Source organism: Oreochromis aureus, linkage group 14, assembly GCF_013358895.1.
Source record: "Oreochromis aureus strain Israel breed Guangdong linkage group 14, ZZ_aureus, whole genome shotgun sequence".
Taxonomy (NCBI): Eukaryota; Metazoa; Chordata; class Actinopteri; order Cichliformes; family Cichlidae; genus Oreochromis; species Oreochromis aureus.
Genome location: NC_052955.1, coordinates 6,336,613 through 6,360,581, shown reverse-complemented (window position 1 = coordinate 6,360,581; position 23,969 = coordinate 6,336,613). Strand labels below are relative to the sequence as shown.

The window sequence follows — 23,969 nt, the reverse complement described above, 5'->3', positions numbered from 1 at the left end:
TAATTCAATTCAGTAACCAATGATTATACTATTTGCTTTAGAGCCTGCAGCCTCAGTTGTGTGTGTGTATATATATATACTGTTTATAATCTGACTGATCCACTTCACAGATAAATTTCAGAAACAGTTTTGAATTAGAGAATTATGTAAGAATTTAATGGAATTTTTCATATGATACCGTGCAGTGTCATAACACTGACTCCAGACTTAAAGCCAGACTTATAAAAACTATTCTCAGCAACAAGAATAACCAGAGGTCCTAGAACAGATGGTGTCCCCCCCTACAGCTGATGTCAGCATCATCAGTTCAATCTGGGGTTACATGAAGAGACAGAAGAAACTAAGAGTTCCTAAATCTGCTGAAGAATCTTCTGTCTTTCAAAGATCTTGAAAAAAATGTCTGTGTAGACACACATATTAGTGTTTAAAAGCAACAAATACTGATTATTTTTTGCTCTCTGCATTACTAGGCTACCAAGTTATTTAAAAAAACAAAAAAATATTCATCATTCATATGTCAGAATTTTCTGTAAGATTTACTGAATTTAGTCTAAAAAATGTCTTCTCTTCTGACTTGAGAAATATCACATTAAACCCTTTGAATATTCTCTGAAACCATTTTCATGTTTGTTTATTCCCTTTAATACAAATTCCTGCTGTGTCATACTGCTTTTAATACTTTATACCGTTTGCTGAAACCACCCTCAGGCTGGAATCCCAATAGCAAACTTAGCCTAATTAAATCATTCATATACCTACGTACTTCACATTATCTCTCCTGCTCTTTTCAGTGTTTTTGATTTCATTTATCATCATTCTTATTTCAATTTTAGATGAATAGGTGGATGGATAGATAGATTTTAGCATGTTTTATGTCCTTAGAGATCTCAACACAGCTGAAAACGAATGGGAGGTTTTTAGATCCATCTATTATAAAATGCTCTCCACCATGCTCTCAAAACACCAAATGAGCAACTGTCTATTGGGCGAATGTTAAAAACCATTACTGTGGTTATTTTTAGCAGTTTGAAGGAAGAATTAACTGTTTAAGAGCCTAAGACCAAGAGTTGAAATGAAGATGTGTCTAGATCTCTCTTGTTCATCTTCTGCTGTTTCTTTCATCTTCACATCTCTGTCTTGTGACTCTTTGGTTATTGGTAATCACTAAAACAGCCTTCAGTTCAAAACCTGACCTGCTTTTGCTTCACACAGTTGTTTTTTGTGCCTGACAACTATCATCTACTCAGACATTGACCTCTCTTCTGCTAGGTGTCCCTGGAGTAAAGCCTGACAGGTATGAGGAGGGCCTAGCAGTCAAGCACTGCGCCCTGTCCTTGGTTGGTGAACCAATCATGTATCCTGAAATCAACAACTTCATTCGCCTCCTCCACCACCATCAGATCTCCAGTTTCTTGGTAACCAATGCGCAGTTCCCCCAGGAAATCAGGTACAAGCAAAATGAAAAAATATCTTCTTTATGTGTTACATGATCTTTTTGTTCTTACTATTAAAGTAATCTTAAAATAAGTTTTATCTGTTTTCATACTTTAATAACCTACCTAACCCTAACAAGAAGATCAAAGAGTCAGTCTGGCGGGGGGCTATAAGATAATCCACTTTTTAGTGCTTTCAGCAGCACATGATTTTTAAAAACCTTAAATGTTTGCATGTACTGGGATAATTTGGACGCTTTTCTATAATTATATAAAAAAAATCATTATTTTAAAAACAACAACATTTAAACCATAATGGCTGATTGTTGGTACCTTTGCCTGAGTGTGTAAACATACATTATTTTCTAACTTTCCTTATGAAGGTGAGGTCTCTGTAGTTAATCCGTAAGACATATTATAGATTCCAAACCCATTTTTTCCCTACTAAAAAATTCCTAACCACGATAAGAATCAAGGTCTCGATTGTTTCTTTCACTACAGCTTCACCACAAACGCCGTTGTTAGATACTAAGTGTAGTAAGTGGAATGTGCCTTAGATTCAGGAAGGACTGTAAACATCAACATGAAAAGTTTTGTGAGTCACACTCAGTAACCTCACAATGTCATTATTCACAGCACTGCAGGTCCTACTCAGCACTCTGTCAACACAGCACTATAACTGTAGTTTTCTGACATCCCTTCAGTGTGTTTTTTTTTTCCTCTTTTCCTCTCCTTATACCCACATATACAATATGTAATGTGACGTATAAGACAAAGTACCAAAAGTTTTGTCAGGGCAACATTGTCAGGCTACAGAAAAGCATGCTGAAGTGCACATCTGTTGTATTATTAACAATGTTACCTAACATAACAGTTAATTTTGTTTGCGGACATGTTTTATTCAAGAATACGTTTTCCAATTGAGTGTTGAATAAATCTGCTAAATTCTTGATTAGATCAGCAAACAGAAATGTTTATTGTATTTTTATGTCATTCTTCACTCCGAAGAGGAAAGTTACCACTTCTGCACAAACTAAATTTACCATTGCCTTTTAATCTTTCAGTGGTTTTGTAGCCACACAGACTCTTAGTGAAGATGCTGCTGCTTGTTTAAAAAAGAAAAAAATATTGTATGTGTTCCCAGTTAGTACACAGAATACTGCTGATACTTTCGATCAGTCTAGACTGTATAGGATGAATGCTGCGTTAGCCATTTGAAATGAACACGATATTGACCTCTCTATCCACAACCACTTACCGGTTTTCAAGACACACACTGACATATCCAATATAGTGGCTAACTGGCCTGTCACAGACTTATCACATAGTCATCGAGCAAGTTAAAGGCAAGGACACCAGGCATCAGCCATTTATCCTGTCTGCCAGAGCTACCTTATAGGAGATGAGCTGTTGCACTTTGGGCTGGAGAATCTATCCCATTGCTCTTTTATCGAGGGGAAATGAGTTTTTGTTTTTTGTTTTATTTTGGGGGGTTTTGTGTTCTTTCACCAGTATTATAAACTTTCTTCATGTGGTACTTTCTGCTCTATTACTCTTTTCTGATTACTTATATGACCAAAGTTCAGTTTCACCCAAATAAGTTGCTTTTTTTTCTTACTTGCTATTTATAATAGGTACTCTTTATTTTTTTACAGTTTCTTTCTCAGTCTCCTTGTTTATTGATTATCTATAGAAAAAGAAAGAAAACCTTTTCTTGAACAACAATGAGTATTTGACTTGATGTTCTTGTGTCACTGAATCAAGTTGTCAATTTATCAAGTTGACTGAATATAAGTGCCTGCATCAGAGAACTGTGTATTCTTAGGAGAATGTAAGGGATCAAATAGAATTTTGTTTGTTTTAAATGCGTCCTAAATTTTGCAGCAGCTACATAATTCTTGTCCTTTGTTCTCAACCAAATTCTTTTTAGGAGTTTGGTGCCAGTTACTCAGTTGTATGTCAGTGTGGATGCCAGCACCCAAGACAGTCTGAAGAAGATTGACCGGCCACTTTTCAAGGATTTCTGGCCACGCTTCCTGGATAGCCTCAAGGCCCTGGGAGAAAAGGTAAGCTTTCATCCAGGATCTTAGACAAGTGATCGGTTGGACTGTGTGGTTCAGTTTGAAAAAGAATCTGACTCCTCAGTAAAGTTCAAGTGGATAAAAACTAGGATTATTACATTATCTGCAGGCTTTTAGGATAGCATGGCATTGAGCCCTAAAAAGAATGTGTTTGCTTTCCATTGGGACGCTAAATTAAAAGAAAAGAAAATGTTTTTCACACATTCATACATTGTTATTCCTGTCCTAAAAATCTTGGCCCAGAGCCAAACCACATAACTGTCCTGGGTTACATAAAAAATGTAGCAAAAATTAGCAGTGGCAATGTAGTATTTTAATACCACATTTTAATTGAAAAAAATGAAAATGAAGTCATTCTTAAACCTGCAACGCAGATGTGATAATTATCAGTTTTATACTGTGTCAGTCACAATTACAGTTTTAATGAGTGGATGTTATGCTGCTGTTAAAGCTTATAGAATTTCACTAACCTGAATGTCACTGTAAATATGATTAATTTAGTGCCTATAAAACAGTTGCTGATATGTGGTTTTTTTTTCCCAGGTCTTAACAGCTTACAGCAGCAGTCTTTGACTAATACTACTTAACTTTAATATCCTAGTATAAGTGTGGAACTAATTCACAAACATTCACTAGCACATTAGTATACAGAAGTAAAGCCTGCGACAACATTGTCTCAGTTTGTGAGATAAACTCGTAGAAGCAGTTAAAGATTGTTGGCTTGATCGACCTTTGTAGAAACTTCAGAAGGAGAGGTCTTCTCTATTTACCCATTTCCATATATTGACACTGAGATCCCAACAAATGACAGGGAGCAGCTATTCAAGTGTGAAATGTCGCCTTGTTATTCTGGCTGTTCTTTTTGCAACTTTAAGAGAAGCAGAGACCTTTGTTTTCATTCTTAATGTGGTGACAGTGGCCTTATAAATCAAAAACCCTGGATTATCGGAGATGTTCATGGCGCTAGCGGCATAGAGCACCGCTTTTGCCTCCTTGAACACATCGGACTACAAACACGCACATTACCAACTCCGGAAGACGATCAAAGCAGCCAAACGTGAGTACAGGGACAGGGTGGAGCAACAGTTTGACAACCCTCGGGTATGTGGCAGGGACTAAACACGATCACAGACTTTAGAGGAAAACCAGCACACCGCAGACCACGGCCTCTCTGTGTGAGGATCTAAGCGTATTCTACGCTAGATTCGACACAGCGAACACCAGGAGACCGACAGTGTGCGCAGCTGATGACGCCAGTGCGCACTGTGAGGAGTCTGAGGGTGATGGCTGCGGGAGTGAGGAGGTACTTCAGGAGAGTGAACCCACAAAAGCTACTGGTCCGGACGGACCGGCCGCGTCCTCAAGTTGCGCTCAGCTGGCTGGAGTGTTTACATATCTTCAACCTTTCCCTCTCTCTGTCTGTAGTCCCAGCCTGCTTCAAAATGGCCACCATCGTCCCTGTACCCAAATCCTCCACCATCTCATCATTGAGCGACTGGCGACCTGTAGCCCTGACCCCCATCGTGAGCAAATGCTTGAGAAGCTGGTCAGGGACTTCATCTGCTCCGCACTACCCAACTCACTGGACCCTCTACAGTTCGCATACCGCCACAACAGGTCCACTGATGATGCCATAGCCCTGACACTCCATGCTGCCCTGTCACACCTGGAGAAGAGACACACGTATGTGAGAATGCTGTTTGTAGATTACAGCTCAGCATTCAACACCATCGTTCCCTCGAAGCTGGACAGGAAACTGCAGGATCTAGGACTGAGCAGCTCCCTCTGCAGCTGGATCCTTAACTTCCTGTCTGACAGACGCCAAGTGGTCAGACTGGGCAGCACCACCTCATCCCCATCACACTGAACACTGGTGCTCCACAGGGGTGTGTACTGAGCCCTCTCCTGTACTCACTCTACACCTACGACTGCACGGCCACTAACAACTCCAACATCATTGTGAAGTTTGCGGGACGACACTACAGTGGTGGGTCTTATCACCAACGGTGATGAGACAGCCTACAGGGAGGAGGTCAGCGCCCTGACCCACTGGTGTCAAGACAACCATCTCACCCTCAGCGTCGCAAAAACAAAGGAGCTGATAGTGGACTTCCGGAGGTGCAGAGGAGTACACACCCCATCACCATCAACGGCGCCGCTGTGGAGAGTGAGCAGCTTCCGCTTCCTTGGTGTACATCTGGCTGAGGATCTTACGTGGTCAGTACACATAAACAAGACAGTGAAGAAGGCGCAGCAGCGCCTCTTCTTTCTCAGGAGACTGAAAAGATTCGGCATGAGCCCCGCATCCTCAGGACCTTCTATCGCTGTGCCATTGAGAGCATCCTCACTGGATGCATCACCTGGTATGGCAACAGCACCGCTTACAACCGCAAAGCTCTCCAGAGAGTAGTGCGGTGTGCTGAACGGATAATTGGAGGTGAGCTTCCCTCCTCCAAGACATCTACAGGAAGCGGTGCCTGAGGAAAGCGGGAGGATCATCAGGACTCCAGTCACCCCAGCCATAAACTCTTCAGACTACTTCCATCAGGAAGGAGGTTCTGCAGATCCGGTCCCGTACCAGCAGACTGAGAGACAGCTTTTTCCACCAGGCCATCAGACTGCTGAACACGGACACCTCACCCTCACTACTGGAACTTCAACATTATGCACTCCATACTGTACATTAATGCCACTGTTTTGCACATACCTACCTCTGTATATTTTATATTTTATATATCTTATTTTATTGTTTACTCTATTTCATTTGTAAAACATGTATATACACTCACACACACACACACACACACACGTGAAAAACATATTTAGTACACACATTCAGTAATGTATATACCTTTATATATGGTACATATATTTATTACTTTTAGATTAACCATTTTTTATATTTTGCTTGTTGCATTATTGTATTTTGCACAACTCTGTTGCTTGTGAAGCTTGCACACAAGAATTTCACTCGCATGTACTGTACCAGTGTACCTGCACATGTGATGTGACAATAAAGGTGATTTGATTTGATTTGATTTATCGAGTTGTCTTTGTGATCTGTGCTCATAGATTCATTTCAGCAGGTTTAAAGTGCTTTCAATAGGCTTGTAGAACTTTTTGTCATTCCAATAAGAGGGAAAATCCATTATCACAACCTCCATCTTGCTACCTGACTGCTTGTGTAAATTGATTCTGTGTTTAGGGTTAGAAATCTTGAGAATCCGTCGGAGGCCGCGCTGTTGGAAAACATTCAGTCGTCGGGTGATTGTTGCTGTCGACTTCCATGTTTCACTCGCATAGATAGCCATTGGTACAACTATCGTATTGAACAAACAGACTTTGGATGATATCGAGATGGTGGTCAAGCCCGATCCCAAGCCCGGATAAAGGAGGAGGGTTAGGTCGGGGCTAGCAACCCCTTTCTGTAAAAACCTGCTTTGCTACAGAAACGACAAGTGAAAACCAACAAGCAATCAGCGGAGAGGAAGGTCAATCGCTAGTGACGGGTACGGATCAAAGTCTCGCTTTGCAACACACTTATTATTTTTTCAATGAGACACCCTACGACATCTCATTGATAACATAACATGCTTATATTTGCCAGTATTTGCCCACCATATATATTATAGACAGGTTCCTGTCTGCCCAGTCTGCCGTGAAAGTCAAATCAATGTACTGTACAGGTGTGGTTATGATTGTTCTCCTGGAACTTTTTCATTTCCAAATTGGATCTCTGAGGCTTAGTGGTCATCAGCTTGCTGGTGACCTCTCTTACCATCATTTATTCTCTGCCACTATTTTTTTATTCCCAACACGGAGCTGTCTCTTAGCATTGCAGGCAGTTTCTGTGAAACCTTTGTTTTTTGCTTTGATATAAAATAATATATACAGTAGTGTGCCGCTATCGATCATCTCTAAGATCAACAAAGGAAATAAAAAGCATCTAAACTAAAATGTAGTTGTCAAGCAAGCAGTCGTAACACAAATTTTGAAATTCAGTTTCAGGTTAGAATTATAAATACATTTACAAAAAAATGGAGCAGCAACATAACATACAAATTTGAAAAATACTTTCTCAGCTGTGTCTGTGATGAGCCTGTGTCTTCATGTTTAATCCTTTAATATTGAGACATTCATTAATGCTGCCCAGCTTGAGGTGTTGTTCAGTGCTTGGCTCGAAGCAAACTACAAGTGATCATCACACTCTGTTTGTATCTGTACCACCAGTTTAACCTGACCACAGCAGGAAAATATGAATGTGCTGTAACTGCACATATGAGATGTACACACACGCGCACACACAATTTTACCCTGTGGCATATTTACTGATTTCTGCCTGGAATCTCATTATTTTAAATATTGCTCCATTGTCTGATAGTCGGATGAGGCATCAATCAATACAATTATTTCTGAAGTTGTCAGAAATATCTGATATCAGTTTTTCTTGGCTAAGCATTTTCATTTGCATATTGCATATTAGTGATACTAGAGATGACACCTAATGTGCACAATCTGTTTTGTGTAAATGTCAGCAAAAGTCAAATCTGCAGACCTTGCAATTATGTATGCCGTGCCATTTTTGGGGGCATGAGAATGTTGCATATTGTTTGTTTTTAAGGAGCAATAGTTGGAATTGTAGTGTATATGTGCCTAGGGTTGGCTGTAGCTCAGGAGGTAGAGCAGGTCATCTGCTAGTTGGAAGGTTGATGGTTCAGGACAAAGTACATGAACACACATGTTTATTTAGCATTAGAGGTCATGTGATTCAGTTCAATATGTATGTTGTACCTGTACTTCTATGTTTGCATACACACATCTGACTGTAATACTACAGCATGTCTGTGTGCAGTGTCCAAAAATAACCTTTCTGTTGCCAACCCCCCTCCCACCCCATTCACCTCCCTGTTCGTAAGTCTTCATTTCATGGTGGGCTCTCTCTCCATCCTCTTGAGCGCTTATCCTTTATGCTCTCTGTTTGACAGCTCTCCTCCTCTCCCCCACTTGGCCTCCCTGCCAGTGCACTTGGGATTGATAGAGTTGTGCCTTCGTGTTGGATTTGGAATAGAGACAGCTTGAAATACCTCACCTCCCTGCTTCCACTGGCCAATTATCCCCTTCCCTATTGGGCTGAAAGGACCTAGTGCTAGAGATAACCTACGAGTGCAAGAGGAAGATGGAGAGGAAATGAGGGAAAGAGTGCGCTTTCTTTTCTCGATGTTATTTGCTTGAGTCTTTGTACCAACCATTTGTCATATCATCTGTTCTTATATTCTCTTGGCTTTCCTTCCTTCTCTTCCTCTCTGTCATATTGACAACAATTCAGTTTCCACTGAATCTACACCACTGAACTGTGATTCTATATTTCCTGTTTTTACTTACCTGGGAAAAACGACCGACTCATGAGATGAAGATAAGGTATTCTTATCCTTTTATTTCAGTTCAAAGCTGTTTATAATTTTAATATTTAAGCCTGCCCAGTATTGTGTAGGTACCCTTTGCACTGCTGCTCTATTCCACAGAGGCATGGACTTTATAAGACCTCTGAAGGTGTCCTGTGGTTTCAGGCCCCAACATCTTTACAGCAGATGCTTTTGGGTCCTCCATACATGTCGGTAAACTTGTGACCCGCTGTTTTGAAATTGCTCTGAGCAGTCATAACAACCCTGTCAAGGGCCATAACAGTGCGGCCAGATCCTTACCCTTGCCTATATTTCCTGCTTCATTACATCAACGTAAGAGTTGACTGATCACTGATGCCTTATATGAATCTCTTGACAAACTGTCATAAACCTGTGTGTGGCAGGCAGGTTGGGACCCAAATGCAGGACTCTCAGACTTGACTGAACTTAACTGCTTTATTTCTGGAAAATACTAATAACTAAATCCTACTAACTAACTGGCAGTTACTCATGGAAACAAACACTGGAGGCTCTGAACAAGTGGAACACGCAGCAAGAGGGAGAGCGCAACAAGGAAAACAAAGAGACACAGAGGATATATACACATGAGGGGAATCGGGGCAGAGAGGAAACATCTGGGGAACACGACTGGACAATAATCTAACCAACGAGATAGGGGAACAGCACTGAGACGCGACTGACTAAACAGAGTGAGAGCGAGGGACAGAGAGAGAGAATGACACAGAACGTGACATTAATAGATCGACATGATGGGCTACACACTAGGGACACATTGGAGGACACAGCAAGGAGAGACTAAGACAAACTGGACACGAAAGGGAACGAAATTTAAAAAACGAACTAAGAACTAGAAACATTACATAACTCGGAGGCTCTCCAAACTGAACATTAGCATCTCATTAACCTGCAAGAAATGAACAAAAGACTAAGCAAACTCATAAACCTGTATCAAAGACCCAGAAACATGACACAAATGACAATATAAACAAATGCTACTCAACCTGCAAATGCATTTTCCTTGCAAATTTGCCACCATTTAAGGGGAAATAAACAAGCTTTTCAGGGGTATATTGCCAAGCATTGTTACAACAATCAGTTGTCAGCCAAACACAAATGTCTGTACTTTTCATTCTAATATTTTTAAATAATTTAACTTTGTTGATGTTAATATTTTCATAACACACAGCTCAGTTTAGGGCTACACTCTCCACATTCTTGCTTATTGAATGTACAAAGCCTAGAGTTCTCAATTCTAGAGCTGTGTGGTCTTTTGTGGCAGCTAGAACTGTGTCATTGTCTTCCTTCATCCTTGAAAGGGAAAAGTCCTAAAATTTTAAGATGTTTACCCAAAACAACATTTCATTTGTGTAGTGTGCCTCACGGTTGTTTTCCTTTTATACTTCTATCTCCTCTGCGCACATAGCTTATGCTTACTGAAGCCGAACAATTGAACGTGCTGGCAGCTTTTTATTCATTCCATGCAGTCCACAATTCCCTCCACTATTCACTGACTTACAGTGCTGCTGGAGTCCCAATGTTTTGTGGAGATTTTTCTGTGTTGTATCTGTAGTGCAAAGTATTGAATTTGAAAAAGTGTTACACAGTAAATAATATAACATGCAGCTCTTTTGTAACAGAGGGTTAGCAACTATTTGCTAACTGATTTAGGAGGAAATACGGCAGCTGACATCTGTGAGCAGCTGTGTTGCCTCCAGTGAACAGATGTTGGTGATGACATACTGTCACTGGAAGTGATTTGAAAAAAAAAAACAAAGTGGTTAAGTTCAAAAGTTTGAAATGACTCATCAGCTTTGTATACCAATGTGTGCCAGAGGAAAATAATGCATGCTTGTCCTTTCTAATTTGAACGAATATTCTATATAATACACAAGTCACAAAGGCAGCTGTGGCTTAGAAGCAGAATTAAAAATGAAGTTTTTCCTTCAGTGTTCGATAATCTATATGTAAGTGTCTTGCAGATATATTGTCGCTTCAGAATCTTTTGAGTAGCACTAAGCACTTAAGTTTATAAGTTCTTACTGATGAAATGTAATCTAAAAGGTTAATACATATGGCATCTCTTTATTGGATATCATAGCTATTCCCACACTTTATGACTCCTTACATCACTCCCAAACATCTGTTTATTCATCCACAGAAACAGAGGACGGTGTACAGACTGACGCTGGTCAAATCCTGGAATGTGGAGGAGATGCAGGCTTACTCAGAGCTCATAGCATTGGGCCAGCCAGACTTCATTGAGGTCAAGGTAGGATTTAACAACATTACGTTATTATCTCAGCATGTATATTCTGTCATTGTGGTGTAGCATGATTGCCTGATTACCTGAAGTGTGTAAAACGTTTGCGCAGTTCCTGTTACTACATATGTAGGATAAATTCACTGAACTGGTGGGCTGTGTACCACATTCACTGACCTTATCCTCGGTCATTTGGCGGATGTGGTATTAATAGTGTGGGAGGGAACACCTGGTGGCAATCTGAGCTACAGCTGTCATAGTGAAAAATGTGCAAGAGTCTGAGCTCATTATGAAGTGCACCACATCAAGTAGTGTTGGTGATAGAGCCCCATCTTGGATGTCTTTTTCCCGTTCGTGTCAGAAAGACACTAACAGGTAGTCGGAAGGGGCTTTTCTGTCAGTATTTGGCTTAACTTACTCCAAAGAGTTTGTAGATTGCTCTTTTCACCTGTAGTGGTGAAAAGGTTTGGAGAATGCTTAACATTAAACAAGCCCCCTGCCTGACAGGAATGCTTTTGTGGAAGTATGTTGAAAAAAAGTCATTGTCTCAATTGTTAATCTACAACTATGAATTTAGATTTTTTTTAATGATAATCAGAGTTTTTGACAGCCCTATGCTCCTATTGTAACTGTTCCACTGAATCTATCTATAATAATATCAATTTTATGGTTTGACTGGGGTAGGCGTCAGCAACCTTCAACATCAAACAAGCTATTTTAGCTCCTCCTACCAAACAATGGGAGAAAAAAAGTGCAGGATTACGGTTAATCCAAATTATAACCTGTGGTCGGAGGTTGCTAACCTCCGGACTGGAGTGTCCAGACATTTTAGTTAGGGGATGTCCCACTGGAAAGTTCTTAATTGTTAGTGTTGTATCATTAAATTGTAATCATTGTGTTCTAGTCCCACAGATTGTGTCTTAAGATCTGTCAACACACGCTTGTAGTGCAAGTTTATTTTATTCCCAATTCTTTTTCTTCCATATTTCCCAAAAAACACAAATCTTATTAAAGCACTATATGCCTTATGATTATTCTGTCAAAGACACCATAAATGTATCACTTCTTTATTCACATCTTCTAGATACTGTACTGTGATTTCATTATTTCTTTTAGGGTCTGTCAATTATAAAAGTACATACATATAGACATAGACAAATGAGGCAGGTTTAGTGACAAAACACAGGTGACTTGTGCAATTTTAGTTGATTAATTAATTAACTAAATTAATGCTTTCTATATAAAACTAATGTAGAGAGAAAAGAGAAATATAAGAGAAATATAACACTATAAACAGTTCTTTTCTTTTAATTAAAAAAAAAGTTTCTGTCTGGCATTTGCTGCATCTTGTAGTTTATATTCCTTATAATAGTAAGCCAGCAGAAACACTATGTCAAACAGAGATTTTAAAAAAGTAAACCAAAGTTGAGTATTACTTGTTGCATTCTACTCTAACTTGAGTGTGGAGCTGTAATTGATTGGTCTGAAGTGATCTGCTCTACTTCTTTCCTTATCCACATAAATGACACATCATCATGACACATCTTACATGTGCACCATTACTTGTCCCTTATCTTCAGTGTCCTGATATGAAGGCAGAAGAAGAGGTGCGAGGTTTCCAAAGTCAAAATTAATATTCACCGTCTGTCTGCACAGAGCCCCACATGGCAATGCTTCCACACATCCTCTCATTCATAATCCAGAGTACAGTTTAGGAGTCCAACCACAACACAGTGTCCACTGGGATCTCACTGCTCACAGTTATTGTAGCTATTACTTTCTTTAACCTTCATTCACGCAGGCTAGGTTTACTGAAGTGAATGGGGTGTTTTTAGTACTAGGCTGCCCACAATTACACCGAATCACATCTGGGAGCTGGGTTGTACAAGCACAGTGTTATCTATCAGCCAGCCAAGAGCATTTGAGGGTTAAAAGTCTTAATCAAGAGCATCGTTAAAGGAGGTTAAAGATGAGGGTTTGTCTTCTGTGTGTTTTCAGAAAATGAAATCCCTAGGTTTTGTTTGTTAGTTCATTCCATCCATCCATCCATCCATCTTCATCCGCTTTATCCGAGGCCGGGTCGGCGGGGCAGCAGCCTAAGCAGAAGCCCAGACCTCCCTCTCCCCAGCCACCTCCTCCAGCTTATCGAACACCAAAGCTTCCCAGGCCAGCCGAGAGATATCTCTCAGCGTGTCCTGGGTCTGCCCTGGGGCCTCCTCCCGGTGGGACATGCCCGAACACCTCACCCAGGAGGCGCCCAGGAGGCATCCTTGTCAGATGCCGAACCACCTCAACTGGCTCCTTTCGATGTGGAGGAGCAGCGGCTCTACTCTGAGCCCCTCCCGGATGGCGAACTTCTCACCCTATCTCTAAGGGAGAGCCAGCCACCCTTGAGGAGGAAGCTCATTTCTGCCGCTTGTATCCGCGATCTCGTTCTTTCGGTCACTACCCACAGCTCGTGGCCATAGGTGAGGGTAGGGGCGTGGATCGACCGTAAATTGAGAGCTTCGCTTTTACACTCAGCTCCCTCTTCACCACGACGGACCGGTGCAGCGTCCGCATCACTGCAACCGCAGCACCAATCCGTCTGTCGATCTCCGCTCCCTTCTCCCATCACTCGCGAACAAGACCCGAGATACTTGAACTCCTCCACTTGGGGCAGGAACTCATCCCGACCGGAGTGGGCACTCCACCCTTTTTCCGGCTGAGAACCATGGCCTCAGATTTGGAGGTGCTGATCCTCATTCCCACTGCTTCACACTTGGCTGTGAACCGTTCCAGTCTTGAGCTGGAGGCCTTCACCTGATGAAGCCAACAGAACCACATCATCCATAAAAAGCAGAGATGAGATTCTTAGGCCACCGGCGAAAGCCCTCCGCCACTTGGCTGCGCCTAAATCCTGTCCATAAAAATTATGAACAGAACCGGTGACAAAGGGCAGCCCTGGCGGAGCCCATCACCCACCGAACGAGTCCGACTTATTGCCGGCAATGCAGAACCAAACTCTTGCAGCGGTTGTATAGGGATCGAATGGCCCGTAGCAATGGGCCAGACACCCCATACTCCCATAACACCTCCCACAGGACACCCGAGGGACACGGTCGAATGCCTTCTCCAAGTCCACAAAACACATGTAGACTGGTTGGGCAAACTCCCATGCACCCTCAAGTATCCTTGAGAGGATAAAGAGCTGGTCCAGTGTTCCGCGACCAGGGCGAAAAACCGCATTGTTCCTCCTGTATCCGAGGTTCGACTAGCGGACGAACTCTCCTTTCCAGCACCCTGGCATAGACTTTCCCAGGGAGGCTGAGGTGTGATCCCCTGGTTGGAACACACCCTCCGGTCTCCCTTCTTAAAGATGGGGACCACCACCCGGTCTGCCAGTCCAGGGGTACTGCCCCTGATCTCCACGTAACATTGTAGGGCGTGTCAACCAGGACAGTACTACAACGTCCAGAGCCTTCAGGAACTCGGGCGGACCTCATCAACACCAGGGACTCTGCCACCAAGGAGTTGTTTAACTGCCTCAGTGACCTCGCCCCGGAGGTTGGCGGGTCATTCCCCTCATCCCCAGACTCTGCTTCCTCCTCGGAAGGCGTGTCAGTGGGATTAAGGAGGTCCTCAGTATTCCTTCCATCGCCTGACAATTTTCTCAGTCGGCGTAAGCAGTGCTCCGCCAGCACTATACACAGTGCAGGTAGAGCACCGCTTTCCCCCTCCTGAGGCGCCTGACGGTTTGCCAGAATCTCTTGAGGCAGTCCGAAAGTCTTTTTCCATGGCCTCTCGAACTCCTCCCACACCCGAGTTTTTGCTTCAGCCACTGCCCGAGCCGCATTCTGCTTGGCCTGTCGATACCTGTCGGCTGCCACGAGTCCCACAGGCTAACCAAGCCCAATAGGACTCCTTCTTCAGCCTGGTGGCTCCCTTCACCTCTGGTGTCCACCATTTGGTTCGGGGATTACCACCACGGCAGGCACCAACCACCTTGCGGCAGCAGCTCAATGCAGCAGCTTGATGGAGGCGCTGAACATGGTCCATTCGGACTCAATGTCCCCAGTCTCCCTCAGAATGCTGTTGAAGCTCTGCCGGAGGTGTGCGTTGAAGATCTCGCGGACTGGGGCCTCTGCTAGGCGTTCCCAGCACACCCTCACTACGGCGTTTAGGTGCACTGGGTCTGTCCAGCGTCCTCCCCGCCACCTGATCCAACTCACCACCAGGTGGTGATCAGTTGACAGCTCAGCCCCTCTCTTTACCCGAGTGTCCAGAACATATGGTCGCAGGTCTGGTGATACGATTACAAAATCGATCATCGACCTGCGGCCTAGAGCATCCTGGTGCCACGTGCACTTATGGACACTCTTGTGTTCGAACAAGGTGTTCGTTATGGCCAAACTGTGATTTGCACAGAAGTCCAATAACAAAACACCGCTCGGATTCAGATCAGGGAGGCCGTTCCTCCCGATCACGCCCCTCAGGTCTCGCTGTCGTTACCCACGTGAGCATTGAAGTCTCCCAGCAGGACAACAGAGTCTCCAGATGGGGCACCTTCCAGCACCCCCAGGGACTCTAAGAAGGCTGGGTACTCTGAACTGCCACTCGGCGCATAAGCGCAGATGACAGTCAGGACCCGTTCCCCGACCCTAAGGCGCGGGAACAAACCCTCTCATCCACGGGAAAACCCCAACGTACCGCAACAAGCCGAGGGATATTAGAATACCCACCCCAGCCCGCCGCCTCACCAGGGGCAACTCCAGACTGAGACAGAGTCCAGCCCCTCTCCAGGAGACTGGTTCCAGAGCCCAAGCCATGCGTGAGGTGAGCCCGACTATATCTAGCGGTACCTCTCAACCTCACGCACTAACTCAGGCTCCTTCCCCACCAGAGGTGACATTCCATGTCCCTATTGCCAGTCTTGGCAGCCGAGGATCAGTCCGCCAGGGCCTCCGCTCCTGGCCGCCGCCCAGCACACAATGCACCCGACCCCTATGGCGCCTCCTGCGGGTGGTGGGCCCTGCGGGAGGATGGGCCCATGTCTCCTCTTCGGGCTGTGCCCGGCCGGGCCCCATGGACTAAGGCCCGGCCACCAGGCGCTTCGCCCTCGGGCACCCTCCCGGGCCTGGCTCCAGGGCGGGGCCCCGTAACCCTATCCAGGCAGGGTAAACTGTTCCCTCGATATTCTCTTCATAAGGGTCTTCTGAATCGCTCTTTGTCTGGTCCCTCACCCAGGACCAATTTGCCATGGGAGACCCTACCAGGGGCAAAAGCCCCAGACAACATGCCCCTGGGATCCCTGGGACACACAAACCCCTCCACCACGATAAGGTAGCGATTCCCTTTGCATTATATAGATTTAGTGGCAATTTTAATCTAAGTTACAAAGCGGAAATTTATTTATTTTAAATCTCTTCTTCTGCCCACCTGCATTAACTCCATGCTCACTGTTGCTCACACTTTGCAAACTCACTTGGGTTCAGAACAGTTTTTGTGATTGTTAGTCACAAAAGTTACACACCATCTAACAATACATTTCAATGTGGAACATGATAGATATTGCTTAGATAAATAACATTTACAATCTTTGCATTAAATAGTTCTTCTATCAGAAAGATTTGCCCTGTTGACTATATGTCCCTGCTCTAGACTATAGTTTGCTGTAATTCTGCTCCTGCTTACTGAGGTGTTCTGTAGCCCACCATAGCATATTTGAGCAGACTGGTGACACTTAAAAAGACCGTAGAAATGTGCCTGTTTTGCTATCTCGGTTCACATTCTTGACTTCTGCAAACTCCACAGAGAGAAAGTGAGATGACGCTTTGCAGAACTCAGCAGCAATCATCTCCTCTCCCCATTCATGTTCTGCTCTTCTGATGTTGCATCATGTTGCTGAATGTGCGAAGAAAAAAAAAAGTTACACACACAGGCACACACAACAGAATTTGTTATAAGCAATCTATGCAGGGCCACAAGACTGTTGTTGACCTGAGCAGTCTTTTCATTTTGCTGTTCACACCAGACATTGTAGCACTGTCTGGATGTCATGTCATTAGTTCAAACATGTTAGTATATAAAAGGCACAAGAGCGCTCTACATTTTCATTTTAAATGTCTTTAGCCGTGATCTTTTATGGAACTTTAAAGCACATATTGTTTCAAATTTTTGTAAGTATTGTTCAACATAGCAAAATCAGTCACTGTAGTTCTACTGTTTCTTTTATCATTTCCAAATACGACATGTGTCCTTTCATGGTAAATCAACTTTTTTCTGTATTTAGATGACAGGTTGGGAAGACAAAACTTCTTCTCTCAGGTTCTGGCACAGAACTTGGTAGGATAAGCTGTCTTTCACCTAAACCGAACCTTTTAGAGCTTGCTTTTTGTGTCTTTAGCTACATTCTATTGCAGTAAGTTGCCATATGGAAATGGTCAACAGGTTAAAAATCATTTCTAAACATGTCTTGCTCTGAGCTTATAATGTGACTCTTAGAAACTGGCTGCATGACAAGGATTGGTTAAGAGCATTAATGTCAGGCTTGTCAAGCGTTTCCAAAGGAGCTTGGAAAAATTAATTACCATAACATTGGGAGACTTTAGTCTTGTAAAGAATACTTGATGTCTCAAGTATGACATGCATCTTTGGCACTTAGACTTTTTTAAATATAGTCTTTTACAGAGCTGCTGGGGATTAGCAGGGTTGGGCATATGTACTGAGTTACCTGTCTAGATACTTGCACGTTAAGCCATAGAAGTATTCCAATTTATACTTTCTAGTGAGTTGTAGTTGTTTGTTACCAGTTCATCCTCTTACCTGATCTTTATCTCTACTATGTAAAGTTGTGTAGTGACATACCTTTATAGCTTGCTTTGTAGGTGCTGTAGAAGAAAAAGGACGTAATTTGTCACGTGTGCAAAAATTCAACCGCCTGTGTGGTAATTAATGGATCCCCATCTGTATCTCCCCCAGTTCTTTCATGTACATCGTACCAAGTTTGCTTTGCTTGCTGTGTTTTATTGCTCTCAAGTAATCGGTGCTGTGCTTCAAGCAAGTCTTTGCTACATGATCGAGTTTATGATGTGCTCCTTTTTCAATCCAAGTTGTCTACTGAGACAATTTATTATTGACGTTCTCTCACAGGACTCTGTATTGACCCAACAATACGTGCCATTTTATTATATTGAAGAGGTGGAACACTAACAAGACAGTGGGGAGCATTGTAGCGGAGAGGAAACCACCAAATATGGGACACAGACCTTTTAAAGACCTTCAAATATTTTTGGCTTGTCTTTTCTTATATCCCTTTCTCTAATGAAGGCAAACTACAAACCCACATTAACAGTTTTGCCTGTGCTCTGGAGTGTATGAAAACGTCGGCCAATAAAAGACCACACCCTCTGGTACAGGAGACTAACAGCGATGTCGCATCCAAAGACCTTGAAATGTCCATAAAATTCAGTACTGTAGTGATGAGTTACACTCGGTTGCGCTTATCTCAACTTGGAAGCTAGCATTTGAAGTGACTAGCAGTTGGAGTGATACCACTGATATACTGTATGTGGTAAATGCATTAGGGCTTTAATTAAAATGTGATGCATGACAAGCAAACCGCTTTGTCTTGACGGACTTGCGACCATCACATACACACCTGTGCTGTAAATGATACAACTTGCTGTTTCCTTGTCATCAGTGTATCTGCACAGTGATTACTGTAAAGTACAAAGGTACATAAAGACAAAACTAATTTGAAAACACAGATGACTTTGTCTCTGACAAAAAATATTAAGGATATTTTACACAATTCTCCATTATTAATCATATTTAAGCAATATTTTTAGTAATATATTGGAAATTCATAATTTCTACAACACTAATTTTGGCTTACTTTCTCACAAATACAGCCACATTTATGTGGTAGCGGGGACAGCGGTACTTTATTGCTTTATTCAATGCCCACATTTGCCCTAGCATTTGTCCAATGTTCAGTTATACATATGTAATTATATATCTATCTGTCTTTATACAATTTTGGTCTCTCAAAGTCTGACCTTCAGATCACTGAAAATCACAGTGAAATCTCTGCCTCATCTTGACAGTTAATAATTAAAGCTGTCTCTCTTGCACAGGTCACTCTCAGGGTGAACTCTCCTTCATGTTATAAAGGCTTTTGTGTCTTTTCTTCCTTAATTATCTTTCTCTGTCACCCTCTTATCTCTCTGTCCTCCTCTTCCCCTGTTTTCACAATGAAGAGTATATTGTCCCTTACTGAACAGATAAACCTTTCTGGCTAATGGCAGCTCTGGGCAAGCTATCAACTTCAGCATCATGGGCCCAGTAATTAGTACATCCCAGGATGGGATTAATGACAGTATGATAGAGCGAATTCCTTTGTCATCATATCGCTAGCTCTCAAATTGGCTTTCACTGCTGACCGATGGGGTTGCTTGGGCCTGTGAATGGCTTTAGTAGTTATAATAATCTTAACTTGTACTTTTTTTCTTTAGATTTACAGTACTTTCCAACAGTCTTAAGCCACCCCTCATTTCTTTATATTTTGGTAGGAAAATTGGGAAAGAGTTGCAGTGATATACTGAAACACATGCAGACATGGAAATATTATGTCTGCATGTACTATACCAAATACTATTAAAATAATAGTATTTAGTATGACCACCTTTATTCTTCAAGACTCTCTTTTTCTTTTGTCCTCTACTTGTCCAGTTTCCTCATTTTATCTTTAAGGACACACTGCACAACATGCCAAGTTTTTGCCTAATACGTTTTTGGAAATCCCCTTGTTTGAGCAAAAAATACAATTTTACTATCAAACTAAATTATCTTTGGTATTTTTTGTATTTTAAATTGGTTCTTTCCCAAGTTGTCTGTTATCTGTAGACACAATACTAGTTAACCCTTGAGTTAGTGCCATTCTTTACTCTTGAATAAATTCATAGGTGAGTGATAAATGGCTTAACAAACATGCTTCAGTCTAAATGTCTTAAAGTCCCAAGGTCTGTGGATAGGCTAAAGACAAAATGCTAGGTTTAAGAGGTGTTTTTTAGAGATTACAGGTAGCAGACTAGGAACATAAAGTAGATGTAAAATAGAAGTGGGAAAATTTATGACATTGTTACCATAGTTATGATCAGAAACATCTGGACACCTGAAAAAAATGAACTTAATTACCTTCCCAGTGGTATATTACAACAATTTTGTTTCAACAGTTGTTAAAAATGAGCCTTCAGAACAGCCTCAGTGTTCATTGTGTCTGTATGTGTGCATAGCATCCATTAATTAAGATGAATTGTGGCTCTTTAAGAATGATGAATTGCATGCATATGTGCATGTCCAATATCACCAGCAACGAGACCTTTATTACTGACCCACTAATAACTAGTTTGTCATCTTATGTGGCACAACACATTCTGCCTGTACAGTTTACCATCCTCTGTCCAATTGCCCAGTGCCTAATTTATCATCTTAGTAGTATCAATACCATTTACCTGCCACAGTCTCTCAGTTGGTCTGAAAGGAAACGGATTATTGAGAGCAAAAGAGACACAGAAAGAGAAGATCCAGGCCAGAATGTAAGCGTACTGAGATAAATGTGGTGAAAAGCGCACAGGGATATGTTGCACAGTGTGAGTGAGGCCTCAATGACCAACATTTATGATTTCCATTAAAGGTAAGAGACATAGATTATTTGAACAGGTGAGGGGCTCTTATTATTTTGCTCTCTCTCTCCCACATAGTACAATATCTTCTACCATATATCTCAAAGATCTTTCCCCATCTCTTCCTGCTGCACACTCCTCCTGCCCAGGCCCCTTCCTGATGATTTATACAGAGTCCTGAATGGTTGATCTTTATTCAGCAGGCCTCCGGGCAAGGCTGATAACTCCAAGGTCTCCCATCAATTCTGTACAGCGCTCCCACTGTGTTTGCCCTCAGCCACCCAATTTCTGTCTTTCCAAACCCAACCCAAAGAAATTTTACACTCTGTGTTAACTTTTTTTTTTTTTTTGGTGCAGTGAATTTGCAATCAGTCTTAGAAGACATATGAGGTTGGATTAGTGTAGAAATGGCTGCAGCTCACAACGGGATTCACAGATCCCCTACAGCTCCTCAGTAGATTGACTAGAATAAATGTGAATGGCAGTCTTGAAATGGGTGGACCGGTGTGAGAAAGAGATCAGTTGTAAAACTGCTGTTTGGGTAGCCTGTCTCTGAGGAGTGGAGTAAATTCTCCAACAGAGAAATGAAACTGTTTGTTTCATTTGACAACCAATTCTTTCTTAGGTGAAAATTCTTTTTATTGGATTAAGAAATTTTACCTCAGCCGTCAGATTTGTGATTTTTTTTGTTTGTTTGTTTGTTTGTTTATTTTAAATCTGGCTCCTGTGAAATGGTGAAGCATCAACAATTTTTACTTCCCTGGACATGTCATGTCTTCAAAAGTCCAGAGTTTGAAGCCAAATAGATTATTTCTAACAGACAAATTAGTACTTAGGGCTTTTTCTTTGGGTCTTACTTTACAAAAAATCTAAAAGATAACCAAAGCAGACTCAGAAAAGAAAACTCACAGTACAGTATTTAAATAGTGGATGGCACCAAGAGTGAAAGGGATAATTTACACAACTTTAGTTTGAGTGCTCAGTGGTGCAGTGGTTAATTTATTCGCCTAAAAAGCAAAAGATCCTCAGTTTGAGAATGAGAGGAGACATAGATCCCTGGGAGTGTTGTTTCAGGAAAGGCATCTGACATAAAAAATCAACAATGCAGATTCATCTACTGTGATGATCCGAGCAGCCAAATTGAGTTTTTAGTGAGTCCTGCTATGATGGTTTGCAGATGGTGGCACTGACAAAATGTAGGGACACCAAACTGGAGGTGGCAGAGCTGAAGATGTTAAGATTTTCATTGGGACAGGATTAGGATTGAGCATTGTAATGTGCAGAGGAGAGAGAGTGGATGTAGTGGGCAAAGGATGTTAAATATGAAGCTGCGAGCCATGAAGAAAAGAGGAAAACCACAGAGAAAATTCTTGAATGTAGTGAAAGAGGACAAGCAGAGGATTGGTGTGATAGAGGAGGATGATGGGAGAGCCTGAGATGGAGGCAGATGAGGAGACCGCTAAAGGAAAGAGAACTGAAAAATTAAAACTATGACATAAATATTGACAATAATATATCCTACTGAAGGAACTGTGTAAAACAGGGTCTTTCAGCTCATTTTCTTCAAACTTATAAGAACTTATACTAAATACTGCTCAGGTGTGCTTTATGCTCTGAAGATGACCTACAGCAGTATATTTTAGCAAAACCATTCAAAGGTTTGTGGCTCATGAAATTTTTATCTTTAGGCATTAACTTTATTGGTTTCACTGCCTTTCACTAAACTTTGTGAGAAACATTACGATCATTGTGAATCACACCTTTTATTTAAAGTTTATGCAGTTAGTCGTTACAGGAACATGATGCAGTGGTTCATGTGTAAAGCTTTAATTAAAAGAAGTAGTGGCTGGCTGGGTCTGTGTAAAGATTTCTTCAAAAAACAGTTATGTCGTGTGCTGTGGATTCTTGCTTTTACCTGCTCTGTAAAATCATTTTCTTAAATGGTTTTGGGTAACATTTCGCATCTCTGTTTGTGAAGGTCCCCGACTCTTTCCAGTTTTTGCCATATCAATAATCATGTGTAAATACATCCTTTTTTCCTGTTGTACAGGACTGTTTTTTTTTTTCTGAAAATCTCAAATCTATTCTCATATTTGAATAGGTACTACTGAAAACATTCCTTAAATCCTGATGCATACACTGACTTCTTTTTCCTCTGCACTGCTTTGAGAGGTGTAGTGAACTATTAAGAGACTGGCTCAGTGATTATTCACTAAGAAATACAAAAACTTCAAGCTCCTACAAAACAGTTGTCTGTGACCTCTACAATCTTTTTTGAGTATAATGTAAAGCCTCTTCCAGTAAGAGCAAATGACAGTCTGACATGGGGTTTTAGTCTGGAGCAGATTCTTTCAGATAATGGCAAAAGTTTGTGAAAGGTGTATTCACCTTATTGCTTTCTCCTCTGCAAAAGTTTCTCTTTATCTAGCGCTAAATCACAACAGTTCAAGTTCAAGAGCCTTTACATTGTAAGGTAAAGACCCTACAATAATACAGAGAAAACACCAACAATCAGATGAACCTTATGAGCAACCAATTTGGCAACAGCGGAAGAGAAAGCTCCCTTTTAACAGAAAGGAACCTCTAGTAGAACCAGGCTCAGGGAGGGGTGGGCATCTGCCTTGACTGGTTGGAGAGGAGGGGAGGATGACAAACTGGAACAGAGCCAGTGATTAATAACAACTAATGAATGCAGAGTGGGGTAAGAGCCACTATTGATCAGAAAAGTTGTTGCTGTATATCAAGTCTTATCAGTTTCACAAAATGAGCATTAGTTAGAGTGAGAAACATTGGGGTCAAAAGGTCAATGGTTAGTTGTCAGTCATTGCCATCATGGAGCCAACAAAAGGAACTCATTGCAGCTTAATTAGATTATAATTGACTTGATCAATCAATTACAATCTGAATATTTTTATGCTTTACATTGAACATCTTTGTGGTTCATTTGGATCTATATTGGTTTAAAAATTAACCAGTTTCTTTTTTTTATGTTTTTGTGGACTTCTGTCTAGTCTTTCAGTTTCTCCTCAGGATAGTCTACTTTAGATTGCTGTACTCTGAAGAATTTCAAGCAATAATGCTTTGTTTTCAGAAGAAAGTATTTGATC

At 41.7% G+C, this 23,969-nt stretch overlaps 1 protein-coding gene across 1 annotated transcript in view; it reads left to right on the top strand.

Moving 5' to 3' along the window:
• tyw1 (tRNA-yW synthesizing protein 1 homolog (S. cerevisiae)) overlaps positions 1–23,969 on the top strand; it is a 57,536-nt gene that overhangs the window by 23,664 nt on the left and 9,903 nt on the right. The window contains exons 12-14 of the mRNA XM_031739956.2: positions 1,270–1,447; positions 3,364–3,499; positions 11,096–11,206. Coding sequence (XP_031595816.2) covers positions 1,270–1,447; positions 3,364–3,499; positions 11,096–11,206 — 425 coding nt within the window. The remainder of the gene's footprint in view (positions 1–1,269; positions 1,448–3,363; positions 3,500–11,095; positions 11,207–23,969) is intronic.